The following is a 25,538-nucleotide window of genomic DNA, read 5'->3' on the forward strand; positions in this document are numbered from 1 at the left end:
AGTAATGGTGGTGATCACAGACAAATATGTAGAGCAGGTGGGACCTGTTACTTGTCAGGATATACAAGATGATATCCCACACTCATGTGTTGTACTGAGTGAACAGACTGAAAGGGAACATTTTACTCACCATAGTAGGAAGGTTCATCGCCTACAAATTGGGAGATCAAAGAAAAAACACATTAAGTAAAACATTTTCATTTCTGCAACACACACAAGCTTTATCTCTTTGTGGTTAAATTACACATTTGTTCTGTTAGCCAGTCAAAATTAATGGAACAAGAGACAGGAGAGCCTGCATCGTTATGGATGTATGCACTGTGTGTACCTTGTAAGTTTCATAGGAATATTCTTATAGTTATTTGACTTTCCATTATATTTCACCTTCACTATTAAGAAAATTATGGACAAAAATTAAAAATGGTCTTTTTGTGTCAAAACATCCTGTGCGTCTTTGGGGATGGGCCTAAACCTAAATTTTATTGGTTAGTTTACTTTTATTTATTTGGTGGTTTGACTAAATGTTACTGTGCATTGAAGCTAGCTAAAAATTAGTAAGTAGGCTTTTAAACAGACTGTAGTCGGATTGTTTGCCAAAAAGAGTATAAATTACAGATTGCTGTTTCACCTCTTCCTCTGGATATCTCAGACAATCCAACTGAACCTGAGAATCTCTATCCTCCTTGACTTGTGCAGTACGAGGACAGGCTTTACTTTCCTGTTTTTATTAATTAAGGTGATTGTAAATATCAGTAAGCTGTGTGTGTGTGTGTGTCGCATTGTGTGGATGACGACTTCTGTTTTTGTGGGCCATGCACGTTGCGTTCATATGGCATTTCTGTGTTGGTCAGTTCAACAACATACATTGCATATCAATGGGTCAGGGTTGGGAGTCAGGACACATCATCCGGCACGTTGTGAAACATTGTGTTTCTATGTGCCAAGCGCATCGCGCGAATGTGCCCTATATTTGTTTGGGTTAGGTTTGTGCTGGTTTTTTACACCACACACACAACACATGTTGAGGATGTGGTTGTGTTCGTGTGGATCAGGTACAGTGATGGTTTTGTGCGCACCCTCCAATAAACTGCAGGCACCCCTGACCAGAGAGAATAAGTTCCAGTATTGCTCCTCACCATCATCTGGCCTGCGCATAAAGTGAGCTGTGATCTCCTTTTCGTCTGAGCCATATTTATTTTGAACCTCTAGGCGATAGAGCCCGTTGTTGATGTGTGTGGGATTGTCCAGCTGGAGGCAGCCGTGGTATTCTCTCTCTGTGATGTCGTGGATCATTGTCATGATGTACTCCCCCTCTGTCACTTCCACATTGTCCCGGTACCACTTGATACGTGGTTCTGGGTTTGCTGAAAACAGAATGAAATTTGTGCAAATGGCTAGTTTAAGATTAGGGAATTCACAAGGAAAATATATTCAAAGTATATTTAAATAGTAGCAAATGGGTTTTATTTGATTGTCTTACACACCTGCTACACTGAAGGGTATGCACCAGTGATGGTCTGCAATGGCGTCACTCAGTTTTGTGATTTGGGGTGCAACTATGAGAATAGTCAAGAGAAGATAGATTTTAGTTGCAAACTGAAAGTGGAATAAGTGAAACATGTAAAGTTATGGATTAAGAGTTAAAAGACACTCCTTTAAAGCCTTTAACTCTGTTTTGAAGTCCACTTATGTTCCAACTTGAATTAAAACAGCATGGCAGAAGGTAAACCTACAAAGTATATCCAGCACCAAAGAGGATTCTCTCTCTCCAACGATATTTTCAGCCATGCAGCTGATCTTCTTGTTGTGGTCCATTGATGACAGGTTTGAGAGCCGCAGCACCGAAATCTGGCCAGACGTTTCGATCTGCAAGTTTAAAAAAATATAATTGATTAATAATATTCAGTGATTAGTTTGTTTCAATTGCATCTGCTTGTCGATAGATTTTTTTTTTCCCAGTAAAGTTTTAAAAGGTGACCAAAATACAAAATCTGTTTAGGGTTGTACGGTTTATCAGTAAATTTGAATAAATGTTTAATAAGTATACATCAGTAAATATAGTACAAAGCTTTCAACAATGTTTCATATTAATTACAAATAGATGGATGGTAAAATTGGATGCCTGGTGGCACAGTTGGTGGTTCTTTTATCTATGGGTGAAGATAAATACTGGGCCTCAAAAAGACTTCAAACTACAACAGACCATCACGTTCAGGCAGGGCAGAAATTCTCTCAGCCAGAGACACAATGTAGTGATTTAGATCAAACAGTGATGTGTATTAAAATGTCCCACTTATAGTTCAGACCTAAAGCCAAGCAAGAATTTTTATCATTACTTGAAAATTGTGGTTTCCATACAACATGATGGGCACAAATTTAATTTCCCTTCCAGATGAACAATGATTACCCCAAAGGACTTGCAGCAGTATTTGTAGGAAAAGGTTGTTATATGAACTATTGAGTTTTAGAATGTTTTATCATTAATATTTAACACCACATATACTTTTTTTTTTTTTCCAATTTTACAATTCTGTACTTAGTGTTGGTCTTTCACATAAAATTTGAATAAAAGTAACTTGGAAATGAAACAACTGAGAGCTAAAAAAGCTTAAACCTGTGTTTATCTTTAACAATTCTCAGTCTAAGTAACCTCACATACTGCTGCACGTTGTGCGCGAGAGCTTACCACATAGTTTGTGACAAGTGCCATGTTCCAGATCAACTCAGGTGAGGGCATGCCCGATGTTGTACAGAAGAGCTCAACATTATCCTTTTCCATTTTGGTCACTTTGGATGGGGTCAGGGTTGCCATTGGAACCTCTACATGCAAAGAAAGAGCAGGAAAGAAAGAGAGTCAGTGATGGAGATGGAGAGAGGAGAGGAAGGAGGTGCAAAGAGGAGAGAACTTAGGATTCCTGACCAACTCTTGTTTATCCAGTTAAAACACAGGGCACGAAACAAGCTCAACAAGGAATGTGGAGGAGCAGCCAAACATACACCCAGCAGAGAGTAAGAAGAAAGATACACAGGGAAAAGAGTTCAAATTCAATCTCCCTGTCCCCCACTCTGTTTCTCCTGCTTTCATTATTGCACACTCACCCCAATCACACAATAAGACAAAGAGACAGAGTTCAAACACAGCGATGGTTACACTGATTACCAGTGCACGTCTGTAGCAGGCCAGGCACTACATTGATTGGACACAGTCTGAAGCCTCTGTCAAAGCAAAGACACTGGTGACTCTGTGTGTGTCTGCAGCTTTGACCAGGAGGTGACCTGGGTATGACCAATCAGCTTCAATAAGGACTTCGCCACCATTGTCCCCCCACATATAAACTCTATTGGAAAGGAGAAGAGGAGCTCAGAGAGGAGAGGGAAGAAATAGGCATTGACAGCCGCTGCAGATAAAACTGGAAAGATTTCTTATCAGATCTAACCGTCCAACCTCTTCTGTCCGTCAGCAGACCGCTTATCTGCAGGGAAGCCCACTCAATCACCATGAGATGCTGTAAAAACCGGTCATTTTGCTGGTGGCAGGCCAGCAAGCGTATCAGATTCAAATATCTTAACAGCCTCTCAATGAATCAGTTTTCTACAGCCGCTGCAACCCTCTGCAGGTTAGATTAAGCGCAATACAGCAACATGGACACATCTCTAACCACACCATTTTCACAATTCACTATAGAAACAACTACAACTCACTTTGAAGGTGCAATTCATGAAAACTAAAATTGCTGAAGGGTCACTTTATCAAAAAGTAACTGAATCATCCAAGCAAGTTTTGGATGATTCAGTTTGGGCTCAGGAAAAGCAAATTGTAACATCTGGAAATTATGTGGAGAATAATCAAATTAGGGCACACAAATATAAAAACTGTAAATTAATTCACTTGAGATCTATTATAAGTTATAACGCGTTTTTACCCTATTAATATGGACAGTGATTGTAAAAAGCAAGTAAATTATTTGTCAATGTTTTAACAGGTCAATGACCTGTTACTGGTGTACAAAAATTACACGTTGCACATTGTACCACATTATTAACATTTGTGGAAAATGAAGTACATGCCACTAAACACATAGATACAGAGGGGACTCAGCCACTGAAAAACAATTGATTCCTGGAGGTGTGGATTGTGTTGAAGTTTTAAACTTTACCTAAACGCTATCGTTTGGCCGTGACGCCAGTTCAATGCTATGAAGCTTACCGGAAATTGCCTGAGCTGTAAAAACTGAAGTCAAAAGCTCAAACTATTTATGAAGCGAGATTATAATCGAACAGAATTGTGCATTAAGGTAATGGAGGGGCTAGTTCTTTGTCCTATAAGAGACTAATTCAAGATTTGCATGGTGCTGAACAAAATTTCTCTGCCAAACTGTAGTTAAAGTTAACCTGAAGGAATCAGCTAAATTCATAGTTGTACTTTTTTTTTTTAGCTGATAGATACTTTACAACTACTGTGTGTAATAAATTAGTATTAATTTATGGATAGAATATAACCCCATATAATATTTTTGTCTGATATAATTAGTATTTTATTTGCCTAGATGTTACTTTTTCATAAGGAGTATAAATAGCTTTGTCAGGACGTGCCAGGGGCATTATAAATTCTGATTTGATTTTGCATTCTTTCTTCAACTTAATGCCAGCTGCTTTTATTCATTTAAACCAGGGCTTTTTCAGGGGAACAAATTAAGGTAAAAGGCTTTTAGTTGTACAAACTGTAGAAGTATGCGGCACCTTGTTCTTTGACTCATTACAGGTAATTTCTGCATTATTTTCATAACTTAATTTTTTCCCCTCTTGCATTTTTTCTACAAGATGTTTTTTTTTTTAAGTTTGCTGTAGAGAGGAGGCTTCTTATCTGTAAACAATGACTTGCATTTGGAAAAGATGACAAATAACTCTGCTTATATGCACACTAACACTTTCTGCATGTTTTGTGATATAAGGACACTCCAGATGGAAAAACATCCACGTTTGAAACCTCTGCCAAAGAATACTTCACCTATTTTCCTTGGAGTGCCAATGTTGCTATTGTGGTCGGTCACAATAAACACATCAAAGAAAAACAGTGTGATTTCTAAGAGTAGCAGACATAGGGAGCAGACAAACAGAAGCAGGTTTCTCAAAGTGATTCAGCACTAAACTCTGTAAGTTTGTTGTTTGATTTGTTTGTTTAAACAGTGAAACAGCTGCTGCTCTCCAAGAGGGATAATAGGAAAATAAAAAAGCATAAAGGACAGGGATTTGTTGAATTGGGATAAAGATTTCTTTTCGACAGAATGACACTTGTAAAACTGATCATCAAGTCACCCAGGAAGTTTGATCTGCTTCTTTATTTGTTTTTGTTTTTGTTTCATCCATCATTAGGACATTGACATTTCTTTTGTCCGTCTTATCATTCATTCATGCTATTATAAGAAAACGGATTTGCAAAAGACATAAGTCATGTGTAAACACTAAAACAATGTTCAAGTAGAAAGAAATAATTGTATGTTTAAAAAGTCACTTCTGCTCACTTGTAACAGTATGGCAAGTTAGTTTATCATAATATATTAGTCTAGATGTGTGCAGATTAGAAAATTTCTAAATTGCCCAGAACATTTCAGCTGTTTAGAATACTGATGATCCTATGAAAATGAAAGGTTTCTCATGTCACAAAGATTATTCTTTCTCACTAACTATACTGCTTTTTCCTTTAAATGTCCATGTGTACATTTTTTCAGTCTGGACTGAATAAAATTCAAAAACAGGCAGCTAATTTAAGATAGGAGTTGGCTTTGAATACATGTTACAGAGCGTGCCATACTTGACCCTCACCTGCTTCGGCTATGCACAAAGACTGTTATATTTCTTGACACATTCTAATTTTGTTTCATTCAGAATTGTCTAATTGTCCAATAAAGGTGATTGGCCTAAGAGTTTTGACGAGATAAGCTCTTCAGCTGTTGAATGTACTAATAAACCAAGTCACTGTTAACAAGCCATTACTCTTAAAGAACAGCTTAGCCTTATAAGGAAGTCTGGAGACCCAAAAAGTATTTAAAAAACAGCAGTCTTTTATCTTTAATTGATGCTATAAATAACATAATGAAACAACATAACAAGTGAACCCTGACCAGCTTTTAAGCTCCTCGGTTGGTTGAAATTTGTTTTTAAATCTCGTTTTTTAGTTTGTAACTGGTTTACAAACTGAAATGAATGAGTGAGTCACCAAGTTTCTGTTTATAAAAAAATCACACATGAACATCATCTCCTGCCTGCTAACACTAAGCAGAGCCATCTGGCCTTTCTGGGTAATCTGCCATTAAAGGCTTGTGTCTACATGTTTCTTCCTTGTTTCAAGACAGCAAAAGAGGAATGATCGAGGGTCAAAGTCATTCCAGCCAAATAGAAGAAGTGACAGCGAGACAGACAAACACAAAAACAGACAGATGAAGACAGAGTACGCCTGTGGACGAGTCTGGTAACCAACCTGCTTCCATTTCTGCTCCACATTAATAAAGCTTTACCCCCCAAATATATGTCTGAGCTATAGGCAAACAATGCTACAGGTGCCAACAGGCCTTGGGCCCCAGAAGAAAACCAGTTTCTGAAAAGGACATGTTGACAAATGCCACTTGTACGGAAATATGGGTGTCCCATTGAGTTAAAAATGTATTAAAAAATAATAATGTTTTTAATAATTTAGTTTTAGAAAGTGAAACTAATCAATTATGTAGATTAATTACACAGAGGAAAACAGAAATTAACAGATTAGACAGAGAAATTAAGTAAATGTTTGGCACTTTTACAATCAGTTAATTTTTACAATGAAGGTTTATATTAGTAATAAAATCTCTAATTCAACTTTGGACATAAAAAACAATACATAATACCAATAAGAAAGGCTTTTAACCACACTTTTTTTTCTGTACACTTATAATGCCAATGCTTGGATACAGCAACTTGTGGAAGACAGTTTCTTTAGCGATGACCTTTTCTGTCTTACCCTCGTTATGAAGGGTGTCAGTGACCGTCTCCTGGGCAACTTTTACGTTTTGCCATGATTTTGTCGGTCACAAAAAGGCCAACTCATTTTATATAGAAAAAGAAATGACCCAGTAAATCATCCATATCCATTGCCTTGAGAAAGTCCTCAAGGCAACAGTACTACCAGCTGTGCAGTCTCTGACCAGATTTTCCGGACTATAATGCGCACCTTACTATAAGCCTCACCTACATTTTTTTTTAACTGTAAACGTACATATATAAGCCGCACCGGGCTATTAGCCACTGACATCTCCGCCACTCTCGGTTTTCCACAAAGACACAGCAGAGGACTGCGTCCTGAATAAATCTGCTATAAAGGACGCAGCCCTGCATCTCCAACGCTAAACCATGCACTCATTCACGCACACACACACACACATATATATATATATATATATATATATATATATATATATATATATATATATATATATATATATATATATATATATATATATATATATATATATATATATATAAAAGCACTTTTTGAAAATAAACCAAAAATGTGCTTAGACTACACAATCTGTACATATTGATGATATATGTTTAATTCATTAAATGGCACTGAATGCACAAATTTGCAATCTGCAGTGGTGAACTTTGCAGACTTTCGCAAGCTTAAAACGACCCTAAAAAGTCAGATTTTTAGATTAGCAAGTAAGTCATGTACAGCTGAAAGAAGACTGTTAGAAGCAAATTATGCTGCAGTGAGAAGTTCATGAGTTTTATGTGCCAGGTTTATTGTTTCAAACAGTGTGAGGCTTTAACACCTGCAGCTGTTTGAACTCTAATATTTTTTATGTGTCGCACAGTGGATTAGATTTTATATTACACGAGCAGGGCTGTAGTAAGTCAGAACGGCACCTCTCTGTAATAAATTGCATTGGTCAGTCGTCTTTTCAGCAAGTTTTTTCGAGCAGATCTCCGGCAGTATTCAGTCAGTGGACACTAACAGATAGAGATCAGTGTCAGCTCAGCCCCGGGGCTTCACTGGGCATTTCCTCTCTTTTGTGCCTCCCTCACAGTGTCAGTCAGAAATGCTCAAGCACACAGACACAGGGACACACATGAATCAGACAGACAAATGGAAAAAGAGAAACAGAATTGGCCCAACAACCAGCAGTTTGGGCAGACTGAGAGGTTCTTTGGTGTGTCGCAGTTCGCCCTGGGGCATCATTTGGCACTCCTTCCCCTCCATGTCCTCCCACTCATATGTCACTCTACCGGGGGTCCCCTGCCCACCTCTCCAGAGGCCCTGCTGTGACTACGCTAATGCCAAAAATAACGTCTGCTAATGGAGGGGACGCAGAGGGGACAGATCAATAGGAGTTATCAATGACATTGTTAGCTTCCTGTAACCGAACTTATTGTTTGTGTTCCAAGTGCCCTGATGGCCCTGGGTTATTTCTGTCCAGTTTACACTGTCAGCAAAAACATGAAAATAATCTTTCCGAATGCATCCTTTTGTTTTTTTAGACCTAGCAGCTAAAAGTCAAGTGAAATCACAAATGTATTTCCAAGCACAAATACCTAAAAATCAGAGAGCAGCCCAGCCAAAAAAAGACAACTGTTTTGTGAACATAAACAATTGAAGATGGATTTATCTTCACTGACCAAAAATTGTTGTTCGAAATCCTTTTTTTGTCAGGATTGTAAAACTTTTTTTTTTTACACAAGGTATGGACACAACACAGTTTGTGCTAAAGGCAGCAGGCAGGTTAGTGAAGGAAACACTGGCTGTTGGTTGTGGGGAAGTTTCTTTGGTAAATAAATGCAGTGTTTATTTCTTTATGTATATTCCATCTCTGCTGATTCCCACAGACCGAGCTTTCAAATTAAATCTATAATAAATAAATCCCACATGTTAAACCACATTAAAAAAAACAAAACAAAAAAACCTCTGTTACGTGTAAAAAAAAAAAGGCAGACTTTCAGCTGCTTCCATTCACTGCTGCTGTGTCTGCAATGCCCATAAGTTTTACCATAAAACTTATGGTAAGTTTCTAATTGTGATTAAATTTAGGTAGACCAGGTTTTTAAATCTCAACATAGGGCAACATACTGTTGGATCTACAAATTACTACAAGTTACAAATCTTCTTTGAAACTTTCACCTCATGAACTCACTTTGTTGCTAGAAACTTTGGCATTATAACTATTTTTTTTTATCTCTGTGGCTGGTTTGTCTCTTCTATTTGTTGTTTTTTTAATCTTTCTTGCACAACTGTAACGTAAACAAATTATATAGGTAATGCGTATTAGGAAAGAATAAAAATGTAAAAAAAAAAATTGTAGCTACATAAAATTCAAATCCTAAATCATCATCAAGCATCAGTCTTAGTCTTATACTTATGGGATGCTAAAATGAAAATAGAGCAAGAGTTGGTCCAATGCAGATGTCCACAGACAGGTCAAGCTGGAATTCGACCCTATTTATGAGCAGTAGTGAGTCCAAAAAAAGAAGATTCATGAAAAATTCATGCGGCGTATATAAAGCAGAGAGGAATAAAGTGTCAATTAACTGCTGACATTTATACATTCAAGCTTAATAAACCTTCCCTTATGCAGCACATAAAAGGAACAGTCTGTAGGAGTCTGCCATGAAGTCGGAGAAAACTTGTGGGTAAGGTTCATAACACACTTGTGCATAAATCTCTGCTCTGTTAGGAAAATATTTGCAAGTTATACAACATAATTATTCCTAATAGAGAAAGTATAAACTGTGTCACTACCCTTGTTCATAATGTTTTACAGTTAAATGCATATACAAAGACATTATTGTTCTTGCAGTTCAACATATACATGCAGCTCGCTATAAACACAGGACGGATTCTTCACTTTATGAAGAGAGCACGATAATTCAAGGAAAAAAGGGGGAAATAAATTCTGCTGGATGAAAACATGTCACTGCTAGTAAAGGACAAACTAAAGATGTTCCTTTTCACAACAAACTTTAAACAACTTGAGATTCAATGATATCTGTGGCTGGTTTTTTTTTTTTATTGTAAAGTGTCTTTTCTAAGTCAAACAGCAAACATTTCAAGTTTGATCTTTAAGAGCATCTCAAATAATTTATAATTTATACACAACACTGAAGTCCAAGAAATGCCTACAGCATAGCGATATACATAAACTTGTTTGGTGCTGGTGTCATCTTAGTAGAATAAAGCAGCAATAAACATCAGCTCTTAAAGTGTGTGCGCTTGCTTTCTTTTTTATTTCTTGGGGCATTTATGTGTAGGACATTGCAGCTTTCTCTGCTCTTTTGTGTGTGGGGGGTGAAATTAGAATATACAAGCTAAGCACAGTTCTGTGTAATTGAAATAAAGTGTGGGCAGCATTTTCTTTGCAGCCTGTGCAAACATAACACACACACACGCACACACACATGCACACACAATCGCAGATACGGATAACTGATTACTGCAGAGGCTGTTGTCGCTGTGTGAATTGTGTTCTTTGTACAGTTATTCTCTTAGGTGACACCAGCAAAGCTCTGTTATTCACTCATACATTCTCCACACCCACTGTGAACTGACAAAACACTTAGCACATTTGGTTCACAGTACCAATTCTCAGTCCGTGCTTAAACACCAACACTTCTCTCCGACACCACAATTAACACAGCACATTAACACAGAGAGGAGGCAAATATTAAAAATTGCAGAACTTCATACAAACATCTATATCAAGGTAGCGATTAGTATGACTGTGTTTCCTCCAGTTGTTGAACAGCTTGTGGATGTTTGTTTTTTTGTTTTTTTTCCACTTTCCTTCTCTGTCTGCATGTGTATGCGTGTGTGTGTGCATGTGTGCGTGTGTGAGTGTGTGCGTGTGCATGTGTGTGTCCCCTTACCACATTTCGGTAGTCTCAGTCTTGACAACGGCTTGCGTGCTCCTCCATCCTCGATGCAGCGCAGCTCCTGAGTGTCTGCTTCCTCTCCCAACCACAGCTTGATCCACATGTTCTCACAGGAGCAGTGTAGAGGGTTCCCTGACAGGATTCTGGAGGGATCCGAACACACACATGGTGACGAACTCTGACAAAGACTGAGTAGCAAAACAAAAAGAGTGCAACGCAGACTTAAAGGCAAGCTAATGGTAACCTTCTGATCTCTGGAAGCCTCAATAAAAAAACTAATATTTCGAATAATTTTCTCTCTAAAACATCATATTCACATCTTTTTTACAAGCTAAGGCTTCAAATATGAGAACATGAGCGTATGAGATTTTGATTTCATACAGATAAAGTAAATCATTAATAATGAGAGTAATAATGTTGTTAAAAATAAAATGCCTTTGTTTTAAACAACAATTTTGATAAAACCAAATAATTTTGACTACTTTTGGTCTTTATCAGGGTAATTGTGTGGTATGGTAAAAACGCCACCACCTCTAACTTCACCTTACATCTCACTAACCAGATACAAACACAATTTGATCACCAGACAAGCCAGGCAGACCTTGTTTTCAGTTTTTTTGGTCATGAAAAAAAAAGGTTCCTGCATGAGTGCAGCGTTTTTCACATGCCACGTATATCTAACAATATGCACCACTCCTACAGAGCTGACACAACTGGGTCTCAAATATCACAGCAATGATTTGATAATAATATTACTTATTCTCATGCTGCACTATGCAGACTCTTCATGAACCTCGGTATGTTGAATGCTTGAAACCAAATTGAAAATTGATGACATGACTTAATTTATTGAAACTGTAAATTCCACACGCTTGATACCAATACATGCACGCTATTCACACTAGAAGAGCTTGTCAGTCCACACACATGCATTAATGATATCACAGGACTCAATGAATCTCAAAATCACCTTCATTTTCTGATGCTTAGCCCAACATTACATGCGTTTTTGAATATACCAGCATATATGTCGCATTAGGTTAGCTTTCTCTGGGTTAGTTTTTATAGGTTTTTGGCTAAAAGTGGAATTTTAGAATAATTTGGCAGAAATACTGTTTTGGTCATATTTTAACAAAAAATATTTGTCACTGTTTTATGGAGAAAATCACAGTTGCTTAAAATAAAATTTTGGTTTTCAGACCTCAAGTAACAGTAATCATGTTTGATGTACTTCTAATCAGAAATAACTGCAATCAAAGATCACTGATATGTTGGAAGTAGATAGTAGGTGAAAGTTCAGGAAACAGAGGAACTATGAGACCAGTGATGACTTACTGGAGCACGAGATGCACGGAACAGCACAAAGGAGTAACAGAGAAGGAGAGAGCGCTGAACTTTGGGTTTTCAGAAGACAGACGGTTGGGCAACTCAAACTGCTGACACATTAGTTTTTGGTTCATTTGATTACTTGTTCTGTATTTTATGAAGTAAAAAAAAGTGTTCTAATGTTGAAATTGATCAGATACTGGAAATTAATGGAAATCATACACAGAGATGCTGAGATGAAAATCTTTTCCCAAAACTATCAGATTTGTAAATGACTGCTTTAAAGAATAACATAAAATAGGTAATATAATTAGCTAAGTTTGGTAAAACAACAAACTTTATCTTTAAAGAATGTGAGGCTGAAGGACCTATATTTTAGCAATTCTCTGTGGGATTTGGGTTTCGATGTATTCCTCTTTCTGGCTTTTACACTGATGTGTTAGCTCATTATGTTACTACTGAGAGACAGAGCAAAGCAGTTTCCAGATGTTGCTATTCTGTCTGAAGACAGATATGAGATCTTTATCAATCCTGCTGATCTAATTCTCTTCCAGAAACCCAATTACAGTTTTCCTGCAAGTGCAAAACAGCTCATTTAAGAAGATTATCCGAAGTTCAAAGACACCGTGGGACATAATCAGACACTGTGAGGTAACTCTAAATGTTTTCTTTGGGCAAGCATGGGATGTGTATTTTTCAACTCGCTATATATTAGCTAAGCACTCCTCCAACAATCAGAGGCATTGATCCTGATGGGTATTTTATGAGTTATGGTTGGAGGTAGGAGGCGCAACTACCAGCTGGTATGTATTTTGATATCTTTGCTCGTCTAAATCTAAGTGGTAAAATAGCTGCTGTAAGATTTTTTTTTAAGGCTGACAGCCAATGAAGCCAACTCAAAAAACTTCAGCTAACATCAGAGTTCATCTCATGATGAAGGTGAAGGTTTCTGCTAACTCACAGATATGAGATGTTGAGGTGCTTGAATATCCTCCAGGAGAGGGACGACAGGTTGTTGTCTTTCAAATTCCTGCACACGAAGCCAAGAATCAGTGAATGAAGTTCAATATAAACAAAAAGTATTGCATCAGGTTGTTTTAAAATGTTTCTACATCCAAATCAATTTATGTTTTGGTACAATATACAAATGGAGTTGTGCCTCCATAAGATTGCAGCAGTGAATAAAATTACGAAATACTTTAAGTAATTTTGTATCAAATGTAGATTAATTATCTTGCTCATGTTTCTAATTTTCATCTTTTTTTTACCTTTATGACTAATTTAACGATATTAGAAATATGGTTTTATTTATTACAATAATATATAAAATGTATGTAATAGTATGTAAGTCTCTTTTCTCATCACCCTTAAATTCAGTATACAACAAATCAAATATTACCTTTTTATATAATGATACCTCTTAAATGCTGTCTTACAAAATGGTGATTAGTGCACAAAAAGTACAGAACTTATCTGCACAATCTTTGTCATGTTAATAGAAAGAAAGAAAACGACGGTTTTACTTACAGGTACTGTAGCCTTAAGTTGCTCTGAAATGCCAGTTTTGATACGTATGTCAGCCTGCTGTTGGTCACCGTACTGACACAAAACAAACAAATACATCAGTATCATTAGAGTCCTCATGAACATTAAAAACCCGACACATTATTAATATTCACAGCAGGCAAAACCTTTCAGCAAATTACAGGGCAGCTGCTGGGGTGTTTATAATGAGCAAAATGCATCCAAAAGGAAAACAGGCTCCAAAACAAATTCACTTTTCATTAACTCTGATTTACTGACCTGTAATACAACTTTAGTGAAATCTTTTAGAAACCAAGCTGCACGTTTACTGTTCTAAATGCGCAATATGATGATAGCTATAATAACTATAAGTGGAAAGCTGATCCAGAGGCATGAAACTAGCAAAAAATAAATAAATAAATAAAAGTTGAGCTTGTTTGCAATCAACTAATGTCTGAATGCTCTTTGAAAAAAGAAATACTGCATACCATAAAAATGAACTAATGTACATAAGCTCAAAATTATTGAAAGCCCCGGCAGATTTAGGTGTTATTTTGTTTCCATTCATCAAAGAAGTAAGTTAGCGATAGAAAATGTGGCATTACTCAAAAGATAATAAACAATGTACAGAAAATGGCAGAGAAAGAAGGGGAAAGCTTGCACCAAAACGCAGCTCTTCAAACTGGGAAGAGCTGCGTTGAGTATTATAGCCGCCGCTTAAGATGCGCCTGCTCCAGCACTGAGCCACAAGGTCCCAAAACTTTCTGTGAATTTAGAGTTATGCCACAGCAGGTCCAACTCCACACTGAAGTAATTTACTTGGTACTAATTTCTTGTTTTTTTTTATTCTGATTGTTTAGATATAGACAATCAGACTATTATGTAGATAATCAGACTATTATACAGATATAAACAATCAGACACTTATACAAACAAAAACACAAAAAAAGCTTATACGCTATAATATTTTAAAACTTTCATTATAATGAGGCACATATGTTTAATACGTCTGTCTGTTATAATAAGAAGACGACACTTGAACTTAAACATTTCCCATGTAAAATAAAGTCATAAAGGACTCACAGGTTCCTGAGGTTCTTGTAGTAGTACAGGTCTTTGTCATTAATGGAGGAGAAGCTGCTCTGGTTTGCAATGTAGCTGTCAGGGGATACAAGCGTGCATAACACAAAGATAACTTGTTAGCATGGGGAAGTACAAGCAGAAACCCGTCATCAAGATATAAACATGTTAAACCTACATAAATGGACATGTTTTTATTTATTTTTTTTAAAATATACTTTTTGACGGACCACTGCCGATCCACAGGACGCAGGGGAAAATCGTTGTAGCTTCTCAGAGTGAGGAAGCAGAATGTGTTATCGTCTCTTTTCCTCAGCAGCATCTGAGCAAAACACTTGACCTGTTTGTGTTTGAGGGGCCAGCAGGAGACGGTTTCCGAGCAGCTCCCATGTGTGCATGAAAAGAACGGAGCGAACATATTCTGAAAAGCAGCATAAGTACTTCTCATGTATTACAGCTCTGGGATTAGATGTCTGAGAATATTTCAAGCTAAACAAAAAGACTATGAGAGAACCGAGAACGCACTATTTTACCGAGACAACAGCTACAGCAGCGCCGGCTGTATGGGTCAAGTTCTCAGGGTAATTTTACATAAAACATTGAACAAAGGCTTACAAATACTACTGAATTCCCATCAGCCCCAGCAACGAAAAATTATCTGAAACTGCTTAGCTCTGAGGTGCTTTTGCTGTTCTTATTTTCAGTGTAAAAATGACCTATTATATCATGTACTGTAAGTGAAAAGGTGTGCAAACACTATAAAGGCAACAAAATATCTAGTTTTTGTGATATAATACCTGAGGAAATTCCCCCAATCTATTTAATCTCCCACCTGCCGCTGGTTTTCTCTTCTATAAAGGGAGATGAATATTGTGTCATCAGAAGCTGGGGCAGTAATTAGAAAGAGCTCAAAGGGCAGCAGTCCAGGATCCCAATTTTGTTGGGGCCTTAAAGATTTTTATTTATTTTACAAATGTGTGTTGAATGATATTCAACAATTTGAAAATTTGTATGTTATAGTAATTTTTTTAGGAACAACATATGTAATAAACCTATCATGCATCAATTCATACTGCTAATGTACAGGGCTACCTATGGATACGGACAGCAAGACTGGCGCCAGCCCAGGGGCCCATAGCTTTCTAAGTTCAGCCCTGATCCAAAGCGATGTGCAAGAAACAGGAGGAACACGTCAAGAGGAAGTGTAAAGGGTCTCCGTGTTGGTCATAATCTTTTGCCTGACCTGTGTATGTCTATGACTCTCAAACTTAATTTGAAGAAGTTCTGATTTGACAAGACAATTCAAGTGAGTGTTCTAACAATAACACTACAGAGGTTTTCTGTCTGGTAAAATTTATTTAAGATGGGGAAAAAAGCACAACTAATTTTACGACTCAACACATTATATATATATATATATATATATATATATATATATATATATATATATATATATATATATATATATATATATATATATATACACACACACACACACACACAGACAAACATATCAAAATTTACTCTTCATAACCAACTATATTTGAGTGCAGTTGCCTGACTTGGACTGGCAGCTCATTAAATTTTGACCCAGTACTGACATCTCAAGGCATATTAAAAAAAATTAAAAATCAGGACATCTCAGCAATTAATGCAGACAAGATAAACCATCTCCACGGCTTTTGGCAAGGTCGTTTTTGGTTCAAACTCAAGCCAAGCACTTCATGATTGCTTCTCATGCTCATTTAAACAGCCTCCAAGGCCAGTGATAAGGATTGTTTCTATCTAACCAAGCGTGTCAACAAGGTCGTTTTTACCTGTGCCAAGAAAAGAGCTTATCTTCAAGTTTCCTTATCTAAAATGTATGAATTTACGAAGTTATGACGCAGGGATGCTGCAAATCCCGAAGTGCACAAAAAAGAATACAGTCATCAAAAATGAGCAAAATATTCAGTCTGGGTAGAAAATTGTTGCCTAAGCAAATCCCCCCTTCAGCATCAATTCTCTCATCTCAGTTCGTCCAAATAGCCTCCTCATATTAGCCATCTTGGGAAGTGTCTGTGCTAATATTTGGACTGTGGTGTCTGATGAGAGCGCAGCCAACTACACACAAGCAAACACAGATTTGTTTTTAACAGACTTTTCTACATTGATCGCCCCGTGGTTGCAATGGTTGTTCTATGCAATGCAGGTTAGGCTGCACACTAATCGTGCAGATAGAAAGGGCTGCTTGCTTCCTTACATACCTGGACAATTTCAAAGAGTCCTGAACGAGGTTAAGGGCTCGTTGAATGAAATGATTTTTAAAAATCCGCCTTCTATTCAGGCTCCCTCGTTGCTGTGCGAATGATCAGCAACAGATGATGTTTGGAGGGCTGAGCATTTCTTTATTTGCCGGAAGCGCAGCCGCGATTAAATGCTCTTTAAAAAGAAATAGGTTAGGCCAAATGGAGATGCGGTTCTGACAGCTTCCACACTCACATGTCGGTGATGTTCTCCATCTCCGCCTCGCTCTGCAGGACGGGGAACGCGCTGATCCCTCGCTCCGGGTCCACGCAGGAGATCCTGGTGCTGCTGCAGGAGCAAGTCGAGGGGCATGCCTCCGCGGACATCCAAGGGTCCCCCGAGCCCACAGTCACCCCGACCGCCACGACCCACCACCAGAAGCACTGCCACGAGCCCGAGGTTCCCCACGCCGAGGGGAGAGCCCAGATCCCTGGTCCCGAAGCGCACATCTCGGGTGTCCCGACTCTCAGCTACAAGGCTCGCCGAAAAGCCCCCACGGCCCGGCTCGGGTTGGCTGGGATCAGCCCCGGTTCGGCCAGTCAAGGAGAAGAGAGGGGAAGAAAGGTGCGGGGGTAAGAAGCAGAATCCGATGCTGAGGTGGCAAGAAGCGGTGAAGAGACGCTAGAAAACCATCAGAGGTCTCCGAGATGACAGACGAGACGCAGAAAAAAAAAGGTGTGAAAAGGATTAGAAGAGCTGCGTTGTCCTCCAGAATCCTCCGTCAGACAGCCAGTCAGTCAAAGTCTCACTGCCACAGGGGCGCTGTGTGCCAAGTAGAATCGCTCTCTCTCTCCCCCCTCTCTGTCTGCCTCTCTCTTTCTCTCAGATGTCACTGACCGGAGCGTCCTCGGCACAATGTTCTCTGTGTGTGGATAATTGTCTGCTGCTGCTGCTGCTGCTGCTGCTTTTTGCTTGGTGCTCGGATAAAATGTGCGGCGCGCAGAGAAAAAGGCTGCGATGAGGACAGATGAAGGAGGAGAAAAGGGGGGGAGAAGGGAAAGGATGCGTACCCGCATCAAAGCAGATCATGTACAAAGTGAGACACCATTGATCTCTTTTTAAAAAGGAGATTTTCTTGATCTGCTCTCAGGAAGGTCCGGACACAGAGCAGGAACATTTCATTGCTGAATACAGCTGTTTTGACTTGAGGTTCTCTACTGTTTGGTTGTACTGGACCAACAGTATTTGAGGACCAAAGCCAAATTTGATTTGAGATCCAGTACAGATCCATTACCTTGCAACTTACCACAAATCCCAATTGTCCAACTTCGATTGTTTGCATGTTGTGCAATTAGCATCCTCATTCACGGTTTACTTACAGCCCAACATTATATTGAACACATTGTGAAATGTGTCACTTGATTCTCATGCTTTTCACATTAGTTATTAGATAAATATTAGAGTTAGTGCTGTCATAAACGGTGGTTGTGGTGAGGATATGGACGCAGGCGGACCCAGGAGGTAAGTGAAAATGATGACTTTAATGGTGGTATCCAGAAGACAGAGCAACAGAGAACAGCACAGGGAACATCTCATGGCACGGGGAAACAGGAAATACATGACAAGGATCCAATGAGAGACAAAGACAACAGGTGGGTTTAAATACACACGGGGTAATCAAGGGAATGAGTCACACCTGGGAAACAAGGGGAAGACCAGAGACAGACTCACAGGGAACAGGACTACACAGAAAAAAATCAAAAATAAACACACAGAAACACGGATCATGACAAGTGCCTGTGAAGTGGCAGAACAGGGAGGTGGTCTCAATTTTCAAGAAAGAGGACAGGATCAATTTATCAAGGGATCCCAACTGTCCATCAACCTTGGAAAGAGAAAACAGTTTTCACTGAGTTTAGGAAAAGAATAATAAACATCACACAATATGAATGAATTACAAATGCAAATGTGAAACAGTCAGATTGTTCCAGAGCTGATGAGCGTAGAAACTATGGCTCCTCCACTTGTTTAGTTATGGTACTGGGAGCAGTGGGTAAACAGGTTTCTCATGACCTGATGGGTCAACATGCTCCATACCAGCAACTCTAAAACATATCTAGGTCCAGTACCAGCACATTACTTTAACATAATATTATTTCATTCGCAGGGGATCAGTGCAGGTATTTAAAGGTTGGTGTAGTACAATCCCTTTTTCTTGCTCAGAACAGTTTGAGATGAAGGTTCAGTTTCATGTCGCTGGAGGTACTTCTATCCAGGAGTACTGACTATCTGGGCATCATTCTGGTAGTTGTGTGGCCAAAGTCAGACCTGTGTCCACATTCTCAGCACAAGTCCCAGTCCAAGTTCCTCTCTTGTTACTAAAATTGTTTTGTTTTTTTTGTTATCATTGACACGGTCATTGAGAGAATTGTGTCTGCTTTGGAGCTTAGCGCAGTTTTTTGCAGATGATGGGGTTCTATTTTCGTCTTCAAACCATGACCTTCAGAGTGTATTTATGTAGTTTGTGGATGAGCATGAAGCAGCCCTTCAAGTCCGAAGCCATGGGTCTCAACCAGGAAAAGGTGAATTGTTTCGTCCTGCTTTGAGGTCAGATTTTGGCTCAGGATGGGGGTCCTTGTTAACAAATGATGGAACAGGATATTGAAAGTTGGATCCAAGCCTCATCTGTATAAGGGTGGCCCCTGCTTCAGTTGGCTGTGGTGAAAGAGGCGAGTCGAAAAGTAAAGGTCTTGTCTTTCTGGGTGACATGAGACAATGGCGTATCAATCTAAATGTCGATACTATCAATATTGATATTGGTAGTGTCAATATTGATGAGGCTGATGCTTTTGTTTGCAGTTTCTCTTCTGAATGTTCAGCAAATTACTCATGCCAGTGCATATGCAGGAATTAAAATGCCAAAAATCAAGAGCTCACATTTTCAGTTTGAGAGCAGGACTTCATACTTTTGCTATGTTTGCTTTCAAAACGTCTGCTTTCTTTCAAACACAGTTTGTTCACTTCCCCCATAAGAGCAACTTCACTCCAGCACTGTCTGCGCAAACAGCACACACCTGTCTTGGCTCACAGCGTAATCTGTGATCAGAGTTGCAATTTTAGCATACCGATTAAACTATTAGTATCTATTCAGGCAGCTGCAAAAAATCTTACTGAAATCAAAAATATACACTTATGTAAAGCTTTATACCTCAAACCTGAAATAGTTCACACACTTTTGTGTGAGAAGTAGTATTCCTACTGATGTTACATGCAGATTACAGTAACAGACTCAGTTATCCTAAGAAACAATTGTGTGTAGTAGAAAGTAAAATGGGAAATATTTTTATTTAATTACTGCTACACTGTGTTATATTGCAGTTAGTTCATAAAATCGCCTTTGACCTGCATTTTATCATAATGATGATCAACTAACTGAAGTCATATCAATACCAAAATTCCTAGTATCGCACACCGCTAATGGATTATGAAATAGTGAGATCCTGGATACGATGATCTGGAGTGAGCCTCTCCTCTTCAGTTTGGATGGACTCACTGTTAAAAACAAGGTGAGGACCTCTGGGAAAGCTGAGCATAAAGAGGCTGCTCCTCTGCATAAAAAAGAACCAGTACGGCTTGTTCAAGCATAAAACAAAGATGTCTCCTGAACTCCTCCTTTTTGAAGAACCAAAGGCAGAACCACTGGCCAGGACACATCTGGGGATGATTTGGATTTGGTAGGAGAGTGTTTGTAGGAAAAAGGGATGCCAGCGTTTCCCTACCTGGACCTGTTACTCCAGCAACCAGATCTCAGATAAGCTTGACAATAGATGGTTGGACGCACAGACAGATGGCAGTAAATAAATAATAGTAATTAACTGACTTTTCATTTTGTCTGGACTGCAGTATAACATTATAATGCAAGCTCAGTGAAATTAGAAAGAAGGGGTCAAGTTAAACTGGCTTTGCTCACCAGGACCAGAGCAAAAACACCAGTTATGTATGAATACTCTGCAGAAAGCAATGTGCTTGAAATTCTACAGACACAACCACATAAATACAACTGTAGAAACATGGAATTGTCACTGTTAAGATTGTAATAATATTCAAATTTCAGCAGAATTGTGATTTAAAGAATTTGTAATTTTTATAACGTTTTATTCAGAAAATTATCAATATTCTGTTTGAGAAGCCAAACGCTCTCTGGGGTTCCCTGCAGGACAGGAAGCCCAGAGCAGCAGGTTTGTTTTGGTGAGCCTTAGGTTGGCTCTGGTTGGCCTTACGCTAATGACAGAGATGGATAAACTCTACCTTGAAGACTTCGCTGAGATCACTGCATGAACGAGATTTAAGAGCCTGTCAATTTAGACGCTATAATTGTCATAATCGTCCTCATCAACGCTGTGGTTGTCATTATTATCATTTGGTTGTCATGCTGGGCCTCTCTAAACCTGTGTACGGTTAATTAGTTCAAATCAAAGCTGTCCAAATTAGGCTCTTTCTTCTGCACAAGTCAAATTGTTCAAATCATGATGAGGGAATATTAAAAAAAATAATAATGGAAGGTAATGTACGTGCAAATCTTGGGTTAAGCAACATGTTCAGACTCTTAAGTGAGCTTAAACATCCAGGTGAGATTTGAATGAGACAGTAGACAAGAGAGAACAAGAGTCAAAGAAAGCTAAGCACTAGCTTCCAGTCATCAAGTTTTTAGCTGGCAACTACAAGACCAAGCATCAGATTTGAAAGTCATTAGGTCATATTTCACAATCGTGTGAATTATATGTGGCTCATAGCTTTACTGGACTTGAATCAATATGTCATCTCAGGGTGGAGGCTGGATGCCAGTCACTCTGCAGCGATACATCTCTTTCAGCTGGCTGTATTTCTAATAAGAGTGGATCTGTCTTTAACACGGCCGAGCCACCGAAGGACGAAGCCACTTCTCCTCAATCTGTTACCTTGCAGCTGAGTGACAGAGGATGACAGCACATCTGCCTGTGACCAGCAGCAGCAGCAGCCTTAGCAGCAGCCAGCCCAGCATACCGCAGCATGTGAGGAGCCCTCTCAGTGTCCTGTCTCTCCCTGTGCAGCTCAAACATGACGTTTGCGCTGACGCACAGGCAGTGCTGCTGAATAGGCTAGCGTAATTACGGAGCTCTGTCTGTGTCTTAACCAATCTGGATCCCTGCCTCAGAAACCGAGTGTACACGTTTCACACAGACAGAACATGGTGGGCGGACCAATTAAGTCACTGTAGCACAAACATAATACTCCAGTTGCTCTGTGTTCCTTCTGAAATCTAACAGAGGCCTGAGTTAAAGGTTTCTGACATTTAAACAAGTGATAAGCCATCTCAGGGCATGTTGACACAGAAAGCAACAATTCAACATCAAGTTCTGGGTCACAATATCTCATGAGGTTCAAAATCATGCAGGTTGTTTAATCCTCTTACCTCAAAGGTTTTTCAGAATGCAATCTACAAACAAAAACATAAATGTCAACAGTTAAAACTGTGGAAATGGCACAAAATTCCTTATAATCAAAAGATACATATGTTCACAAATTATATTTAAAAACACTGCATTAAAATTTGTTTTTTATTTAAAACCCTGTCTTTATCTGATGCAATACACAAGCAGATATCCATCTATCTGACTGTGTATTTTACTAGGGAATGGATTTTTTCCTGTAGCCATAAAAACTAAAGCTACATCACAGCTATAATCTAATAACCCTGTCTCACTAATGGGATCTTTTTACATCACTGCATCATTATGACTTATAGTACTGATGTGAGTTTTATTTATTTATTTATTTTAAACCCAGTCTCATTTGCTTTTTCATTTTATTTGGGTCTGATGTCAGAATTACTTGCTTCTGTTGCATCACAATTTCATGTCAGTTCATCAAAATCTCCTCTTGCTATAAACAGTGGAAAAAATAAAAAAATAAAAATCAAATCACACTCAGTAGTTCACAAATTTTGGCCCGTCTTGCTTCATTAAAGTCATCTACTTTGTAAGTGTTATTGGTTACATCACAGTTTCCTGTCTAGCTTTTTTCAGGACACAATAGTTACATTTTACAGGGAAATAATCTACTCAAATATAACATGCCGTTTTACGTTTTTTTTTTTTTTGTGGTACTAGTTGGAGTAATTGAGCAGCAGGAAAGGGAACAGGGATGGGAATCAAACCCCAGACAGCTGCATCAGAGCTAACATCCTCAATTTAAGGGGCGTCACCTCTACCTCTACACCACACACTGCAGCTGCCCCGTAAAATAGCTCATGATGCCATGTTTTGCATTGCATCACAGCTTGCTACATTGTTGCATTTGTCACAGTGCTCTGTTTCAAATCCCTTTAAATCACCTCCATTCTTACATCACTTGTACTTCCTTTTGCCTGATAGTCACAGAGGTTGTCACACCTGTCATCACCTCCATGTAACTGTGTCACATGCAGGTCTTTCTGTACCACATCATGCTCAGTTTTTATTTCTGAAGATAATTCGCTTGGCTTTTTTCCCCTCAAAATCATCTTTGTTTCCTGACAGTCAGTTCTGATGTTGAAGTGAATCATTAGTCCTGCTACACTACAATCACCTCTATTTTTGAATGACATTCACATTTCACTTGATGAAATCCTTTGTCTTGATATATTGCAATTAACTTTGCTGAGGGATATTGATCATCTTTCTTGCTGCATGATGATGTATTTCATATTTCATAAACTGTGTCGTCACTCCAGAGTCAGATGTAGTTGTTTTTCAATGACTGCTTTAAAATCACTTGTTTGAATATTTTTCTCTGATATAAGTATTTTATTTTGTCGCAGTTAATTGTGGTGTTGCGCTGCAATCTTTCTAAAATCACAGTTATTTGTTTTGCTCCTTTTTATTTACATCTGCATTGTGATAGAGATTTTATAAAACATAACTTTTGTTGCTATATATGGTGTTCAAACACAAACAAGTTCATTGTTATATGCTTTCATTACAAAGTACATTGACTACTAAATGCCTTTGTTCTCTCAGCTTACATATGTACAAAGAAAAAGAAACTGATCAAAAACTTTAAAAGTTATAAAATTAATAACAGATGAATTAAAACAATAATATATTGTAGCATATGTTAATTTGCTATAATTGATTTTATTAGTTTTCTGCAGTAGAATAACATGTCCAGTTTTATTAGTGTACTGCTTTGGAGTTAGTTAATTGTCTTTTTCTCAACATATGAAATACAGAAATCCCATGTTTCCTGCAGACTCTTTGATATAAAAAGGATTAAAAACAAACAAAGAGAAAAGTGTGCCAAAAACGTCGCCATTTATTTTAAATGCTATTCTGTCCTCCCTGAGAAGATTTTTAATCAATGATCTATGGACAAACAAACCTGAGTCTGTCTGAGCCATTTTCCTGCAACAACCTTGTTTCCTTGAACTTCTGGGCTTTGGCTTGAGTAATGATTTTATCCTATGGACAAGCTGCAGCAAAGACCAGCTTCTTTCTATTCAAAAGGAACAACAGAATTAATCTTTTTCTTCATTCTCACCCCAAATGTATGAACAATAGAACTGAAATTACTTCAAACATATGCAAAAGACAGTATGAGACAGACAGGTGAGAAAACAAACAAAATGTTTAAATCATGATAGATTGTGTGTAACAGACAGGTTGCAGTTGTATCTGAACTGGAAATTATATGTACTATCTTTAATAACAGAGCAGATTCAAATGACTGCTTCCTCATCCATCACCCAGACTGCCATGTAGATTTGAGTGAACCTGTTGTGATCATCATGATGTTACTGTGATCACAAATTATACACCACTGCCCTCTACTGGGCTCCCAAAATACAATAAACCTCCAATTTACATTTCAAAAACAAAATGTGGCCTCAGTTCATACAGTGCTTTGCCTAGTATTTCTGCTATATGAACTTATTTCCATTTCTTCACATTACAATCACTAATTTCAGTTTTCAGGGACTTTATGTAACATAGCAAAACAAAGTGATGTGTAATTGCAAATTGGAAAGTTAATATGTATAGTTTTACTTTATTTTTTTGCACCGCTTTGTAATTTGAGTATAAATTTTGCTCCCTGAAGGCTGCAGATATTTCTTAAAGAACAAACAGCATCACGAAGACCAAGAAACACAGCAGAGAAGTCAGTGAGAAACTTGTGGAGGAAGTTTGTTCATAAAACAAAATCCCAAACTTTGAACATCTGACAGAGCACTAGTTAACCCCCACCACACAACTGTAAATTTACATAATAAGGTCTACAGAAATTGTCATTCACCTAACACAGACCACGCCAGAAAAGTATTAATCAGATAAGCTACCAAGAGTCCCATGTTAACTGGAGGACCTGCAGAGCATGGCTCAGGTTAGAGAAGCTCATCCATCAGGTCCTGACCCAGAGGCAGGTCCTGACCCAGATGCAGGTCCTGACCCAGAGGCAGGTCCTGACCC

General features: G+C 38.4%; 1 protein-coding gene across 5 annotated transcripts in view; it reads right to left on the bottom strand.

Moving 5' to 3' along the window:
- The window catches only part of ntrk2a (neurotrophic tyrosine kinase, receptor, type 2a), a 99,596-nt gene extending 81,410 nt beyond the window's left edge, over positions 1-18,186 (bottom strand). The window contains exons 1-10 of one of the 5 annotated variants that reach the window (XM_016669479.1): positions 17,311-18,186; positions 14,833-14,907; positions 13,753-13,824; positions 13,187-13,255; positions 10,894-11,042; positions 2,687-2,820; positions 1,734-1,866; positions 1,485-1,556; positions 1,137-1,364; positions 131-151 (exon numbers count right to left, since the gene is read on the bottom strand). In XM_016669479.1, the coding sequence (XP_016524965.1) occupies positions 131-151; positions 1,137-1,364; positions 1,485-1,556; positions 1,734-1,866; positions 2,687-2,820; positions 10,894-11,042; positions 13,187-13,255; positions 13,753-13,824; positions 14,833-14,907; positions 17,311-17,564 (1,207 nt within the window). In that variant the 5' untranslated portion in view covers positions 17,565-18,186. The remainder of the gene's footprint in view (positions 1-130; positions 152-1,136; positions 1,365-1,484; positions 1,557-1,733; positions 1,867-2,686; positions 2,821-10,893; positions 11,043-13,186; positions 13,256-13,752; positions 13,825-14,832; positions 14,908-17,310) is intronic. The other 4 variants (XM_016669482.1, XM_016669480.1, XM_016669481.1 and 1 more) reach the window with 4 other exon arrangements.
- Between the last annotated feature and the right edge of the window lie 7,352 nt (positions 18,187-25,538).

The sequence above is a fragment of the Poecilia formosa genome, unplaced genomic scaffold (genome assembly GCF_000485575.1).
Source record: "Poecilia formosa unplaced genomic scaffold, Poecilia_formosa-5.1.2 Scaffold25, whole genome shotgun sequence".
In the NCBI taxonomy this organism is placed as follows: Eukaryota; Metazoa; Chordata; class Actinopteri; order Cyprinodontiformes; family Poeciliidae; genus Poecilia; species Poecilia formosa.